Raw genomic sequence first — 6,287 nt, 5'->3', positions numbered from 1 at the left:
GTAGATAGTGTTTATAAATTTAGCACTGTTTAGTTACAAAACAGTAGCTAATATTGTAATATAGGGGATAATAAAGTAGATAGTGTTTATAAATTTAGCACTGTTTAGTTACAAAACAGTAGCTGATAATGTAATATAGGGTATAATAAAGTAGATAATAATGCTTTTATTTAACTATTTACCATTTATTTACACAACACTAGCTGAAAATTAATGCGGTTTTAAGTCCTTTTCAATCACCAATAAAGTAACCTAAAATAATTTAGGTATTTGAATAATGTTAGAGCTTGTGCCTAAATCATTATTCCACATTACATACCATACCAAGTACTTAATGATTACCTGTATATGTTACAAATTTTTCTTCCAACTTCACCAAAGGTAAAATTGAAAGGAGAATCTGTGACACACAGCCTAATGTTTTTTTGATTGGCCATATGAATATGGCCAATCAAAAAAGCCAGCCCAAGCTGTGCTGATGAGCCTTCAACAATCGAAACTGCAGTCCACAGCAGTGGGTATGACCAATCAAAGAAAACGTTAGGCCTCTACATCATGGAATTTCTTTTCAATCTTACTTTTGGTGAAGTTGGAAGATAATTCTGTAACATATATATATATATATATATATATGTAATCACCAGCTAATAATGTAATATAAGACATAATAAGGTAGATAATACTGCTTAACAAGTTTAGTTGACATAACCTTGTTACAAAAAACTGGCTGATAATGTAATATAGAGTATAATAAAGTAGGTAATACTGTTTATAAACTTAGCTGACAAAATGTAGTTACAAAACGTTAGCTGATAATGATCTTGTAAATTTTAGTTGATCCTTTAAAACCCTGTAAATCTACTTGACATTAATACATTAGTGTTTGTGGCTTTTATAAAATAAGGTATTTAAAATTTCAATAGACACCCTTTAGTTACAAAACAGTAGCTATTATCGAATATATAGTACACTAAAGTAGTTAATTCTACTTATACATTTAGCTGAGACAATTTAGTTACTAAATGCTAGCTGATAGTCAAATAAGGGTTAATTGAAGTAGTTATTTCTGTTCATAAGCTTAGGTAATAGCACAGAGTTAGATAATTTGCTGATAGTGAAGTATAGTGTAAATACAGTATTTAATGCTGTTCATAAATTAGTTGAGATCATTGGGTTACAAAATACTAGCCAATACACAGAACACCCTAAAGTTCTTGACACTATTTAGCAACTTACAGATACTTGCAATTCATTTACAAAATCTAACTGGGTGTAATTTCAGTAAAAGGATGTTGTATGTTATTCATACGCAATAATCCATGCCATTTACAACTAGCTGAGCACAGAAGCAGTAAATAAGATCCATTAATGTTTCTCATACTACAAGAACTTTAGTATAAGTTAATAATAGTCACTTCAGTAAATGACAGAGCAGCCAAACAAGACTTACCTCAAGCAGTAATATAACACAACTGGTACTATCACCAAACTAACAAATGATGAAAGCTGCTGTGCTGCCAGTAGAAGAGATGGGCAGAGTCCTGAAACCCATGAAACAAATGGTTTAATCTTACACTCTTTTCTTTAACCACTAAAAATTTCTATTAGAGGTTTTAAAAGCCAGGAATGTGGTATATTCACTTGTAATTATTATAATTTTATGCCTTTTTAATTATTTTCACTTACTGATAATAAAAGTGCTTACATTCTATTTATGCATCAAATGAATTATTATTTTTATATTTGGTGGCAAAAATTATCCTTTACTAATTTATTGATGCACTGAAACTTAAAAAATAAGAACGCAAGCTTGAAGAAACTTACCTGTTTTATTGATACACTGAAGTTGCTTACTATAAGCAAACATTATAATTGCCACCATGTATCCAGGTAAAAGTAGACCATAGTACTTGATAAACTGTGATGAAACAAAACAAAATTACCTTTCATGTAAGATAAAGTCAAATCATCATTAAAAAAGTGATTAACATTATAAACAAACATTTTTGGAGTCATTAGTAAACAATATGAAACAGCATTCGGTTTTAATACAGATACCAAATCAAACATTAACAAAATATATGTAAAGAAAATTGATTAACCCAAGTCATTGCAAGCAAAGTTTCAAACAACCAACAGAGTTTTATATTAAACTTTCAACAAAATAACTACATTAACTTGTAACAACAGATTTATTGATTTATACTAAACATTTTAGGCACAAAAATGATCAAAACAAGGTTATAAGAATACATGATTTGTGGTGTTAACAGCATGATGACCCATATATATTGTATATGTAACTAAACTTGTACTAATTGTAAATCTGTATAAAAATCTTTAATAATATTTTTTTCCCAAATGGCATTAAATTTAGATAAAAATACTTCAACGCTCAATCTGTTATCAGGCAACACTTTCAATGAAAAGAAACCATTTTCACCTCAGCCTGATGTACTTCCAAGAAAAGGTAAAAAAATGATAAACAATTAAATTCAATATGTATAGATATGAGTAGCACAGACATTCATGTCAAGCTTTATAAGTAACTGTATGTTAATTTCCACCAATAAATCAATAACACATGAATATTCATTTAGTGTTTTTTTTTTCCAATAATTGTTAAATTAAACTTAAAAAAAGTTAACAAGGTTTTAACATAATTCAAACTAACACTATTTTATGGGAAGAGATACAATATCACAAACTACAATTTGATTCCAAATTTATGAACATACATTTATAAAATAGTAGTTTAATAACATTTTGAATGCAAGTCTACAAAACGTGATGATATGCACTCTGACCCTGACACATATGGAAGGGTTTAATGTATTCGTCTATATTTGGTTATGCAAAACTTAAACAAATAGAGTATTAAACATGCTGCCAGCACAGCTAGCAATAATTCTGACTTAATGATTGTTTTGGCATACTAAACAGCTGATTGTTATGGCGTTTACTTTCATCCTGAGCAGTGCCATTGTAATGATCGAGTAGTTACTGTCAGTGAGTATTTTGTATATTAATCTTGACTATTTGGTTATGATGTACAGTGTTTTATTCATAGGTAAAAAATTATAATTTATCAGCAATACTTTTTTCTTAGTTTTTTTTTAACTGTCATATTTTATCTTTGTCTATACTACCTCAGCTAACAATGGCTGGTACTAACAACTACTGGTATGTGTTTAGAATGTATTAATCTGGTTTATTACACTAGTATTAAATGTGATCTAATAATAAACCATAACACCAGCACCCAAATTTTGATACCATTAGATAAGGTCATAAAAGCTGTATTTTTTCTCAAACATTTTGTTCAGGTTAGTTAGTAATGTAACTTATCTCCATAGATTTGTAACTACTTGGTGTGCTGTAGTTATCTAACAAACAACATAGGTCTCACATGCTTGATATGAGTTATGAATTTGAAGTGATTTCACTTTGCAAGTTCTATTTTGACAACTTCAATTATAAAATTTTTCCAAACAAAACACAAAGTTTGTATATAGTTTTCTATTTCTTGGTTTATGGTTATCTCATATTTTTCTCAATTTAAAAGTACCAAACAGAATTAACAGTGATAAGTGAAAAAGCAAAAGAGAGTTCAAACTGATCTTTTTTTTTAATATTTCTTACATCACATTTATTAGAGGTATGTGAAATTAACATAGTGAAAAAATAATGTATTCTGTTAGATAATGCTTTATTGTGTGAGGCATAATACAGAAGTACCAAAATAGAATCAACAGTGATAGTATAAAAGAAATACATGCTATTTTGTTTTTGGAATATTTTTACAATAATATTTCTTCAAGGTATGTGAAACACACATAATAATCAAAAATATTTTGCATTTTTAGTATACCACAAGTTTGAAGAAATGCCTTTCAAGATTGATGTAAATTTGTTATGAGGTAATACATGTACATTTTGTTATTATAAATCTTTTTAAATACAGATAGTGAAATCAGTACATGGAGAGAATAAAGTTCAAATGTTGTTATAATAAGACCAAATACATACCTGTCCTATGCTCTCTTTGACAGAAAACTCACATCTAATATTATAGCTACATTCAGGATCTAGAATCATGTGTAACTGTGGCAAACGGTTATCCAGCTGAGCAGGCTGTGGAAAGTGAAGTGTTGCAGTGACCCGAGTCAAAGCACCCATGCCCAGCCTAGAAAGCACAGATTACTTTTAATAAAATTATGGGGTCAAATGTGCACTTACATTATTGACACTTGTGTCAATAATCAGAAAATGAATACAGGGCAAGTTAAAAAAAATTTTCCTATTATATTGTATGCTGCAAATCTACAACAATCATAAATTGAAAATGGTCTCATTAAATTATCCTTTGATTATAACAACTTATAAAAGTAACTATTTTCTCGTCAGATTGTCATCTCAGATTGTGTATCATAGAGAATGTACATTTTTTTTCCACAGCATCAGTGAACAACATTTGGCTAAAAATTTCTAAATGATCCCAGCTTAAAAAAGAGGTATACAAGTAATTCATGCTAACAAACTTGGATTAACTTTTTAGCAGCTTCACAAGCAAGAAAGAAAAAAAAAAGTTAATTAACCCCCCATATATAGGCTCGATCAATTTAACTGACTTGGTAACCACCATGGAACCATGAAACTTCATATACTGTAACTATGAATGTATTGAGCATTCCTTCAAGACATTTGGCAGGCTTTGAGTATATACGACAATTTTGTTGTACAGAAAAAACAATTCTATTTTTTAATAAATCATTTTTAGTAATGATTTGTCTGTGAAATTACAAAGCTTTTACTGAGTCAGTATGAGTGAAAAGTGATTTTTATACTAAGAATAAAAACACCTCTTTTCATCTTACAGTTTTATAAATCATTTGCATAACCTATAAAAACTCCTAAATGAATATCTAAAGTTTTTTTGATAAATATTTATGCTTTTACATATCCGCTTGCTTGTTAATTTCCGATATAAATTCTTTCAGAGGAACTTCAGTGATACAAGTCCCTTCTTGATTAAAACTAGTTTATTCTTTCTCTATACAAACTTTGTAATACACAGAATTTCCACAGTCACTACGTGTTCTGGTCGCATTACTTAACAACCTTTATAACGCACACTATAAATCACAGTAATTCACACATTTTACTTATGGTGCCCATCTATCTCTCTCTTCACTCTATCTACCCCGCTGGTTTTTCTCGCTAGGCTTATATATTAAAAAAGAGGGCAGCTCGATCAGACTAGAGTTGCCGGACAAATTCATGATCCTTCGAGAAACTCCAATGCTTATGCTCCAAGCGTCACGCGACTTCCACTGTCGTAACACTGCCCCTTCCTTAGTATTGTTTGTCCCGAACAATAGCCACTTACATTAAACCAATAGATATTTAACAATAACTTAATTAAATGTACAGAATTTACAAACACAAAATTCAAATACAACAAAGTCTTTTAATTTTACAGGACGTATCTTCTTCCGTACTGATCTCCGTCTCATTGGCTTCTGCTACCAAACCACCAGCTTTGCAGGAGTTTATCCAGTGGTTTCATGCTCTGCTGTCCTATAGGCCATCAACAGTGGAGGGAGTAAGACATCCCAGTCATTTTGGCGGCTATTACAAAACTTTGCCAGTTCCTGTCCAAGTGTCCAGTTGTACTTTTCTACCATCCCATCAGACTGTGGGTGAAATGGCGTTGCCCTGGTCTTTCGGATGCCAAACAAGTTGCACCATTCTTGGAACACAGCTGATTCGAAGTTGCGGCCTTGATCTGAATGCAGTTCATATGGCATACCAAACCTGAAGAAGAAATCACTAATAGCCAAAGCTACAGTTGTAGCTTCCTGATTTGGTATTGCATATGTTTCAGGCCACTTGGTGAAGTAATCCATCACCACACAAATGTACCTGTTTCCAGCATGAGTTTGGGGCAACGGACCAGCAATGTCAATGGCTACTCTTTCCATTGGTGTGCCAACTTGTTATAACTTCATTGGAGCATGTACCTTATGCTTGGGTCTCCTTTTACCCTTTTAGCACAACATGTACTGCAGGTCCTGTTCCATTCTTCCACATCTTTCCTCATACCTATCCAGTAAAATATCTGCCGTAGGTGACTCAATGTATTCTTAACTCCAATATGTCTTCCAAGTGGCCTGAGGCATATGCAATACCAAATCAGGAAGCTACAACTGTAGCTTTTGCTATTAGTGATTTCTTCTTCCGGTTTGGTATGCCATATGAACTGCATTCAGATCAAGGCTGTAACT

General features: G+C 31.5%; 1 protein-coding gene across 4 annotated transcripts in view; it reads right to left on the bottom strand.

Moving 5' to 3' along the window:
* LOC106464344 (GPI inositol-deacylase-like) overlaps window positions 1-6,287 on the bottom strand; it is a 151,206-nt gene that overhangs the window by 61,277 nt on the left and 83,642 nt on the right. For all 4 annotated transcript variants that reach the window (XM_022392034.1, XM_022392032.1, XM_022392033.1 and 1 more), the window contains exons 17-19: window positions 4,030-4,186; window positions 1,825-1,918; window positions 1,451-1,541 (exon numbers count right to left, since the gene is read on the bottom strand). In XM_022392034.1, coding sequence (XP_022247742.1) covers window positions 1,451-1,541; window positions 1,825-1,918; window positions 4,030-4,186 — 342 coding nt within the window. The remainder of the gene's footprint in view (window positions 1-1,450; window positions 1,542-1,824; window positions 1,919-4,029; window positions 4,187-6,287) is intronic.

Source organism: Limulus polyphemus, unplaced genomic scaffold, assembly GCF_000517525.1.
Source record: "Limulus polyphemus unplaced genomic scaffold, Limulus_polyphemus-2.1.2 Scaffold1623, whole genome shotgun sequence".
In the NCBI taxonomy this organism is placed as follows: Eukaryota; Metazoa; Arthropoda; class Merostomata; order Xiphosura; family Limulidae; genus Limulus; species Limulus polyphemus.
The sequence above is the reverse complement of the archived record's forward strand: the minus strand, read 5'-3'. Positions and strand labels throughout refer to the sequence as shown.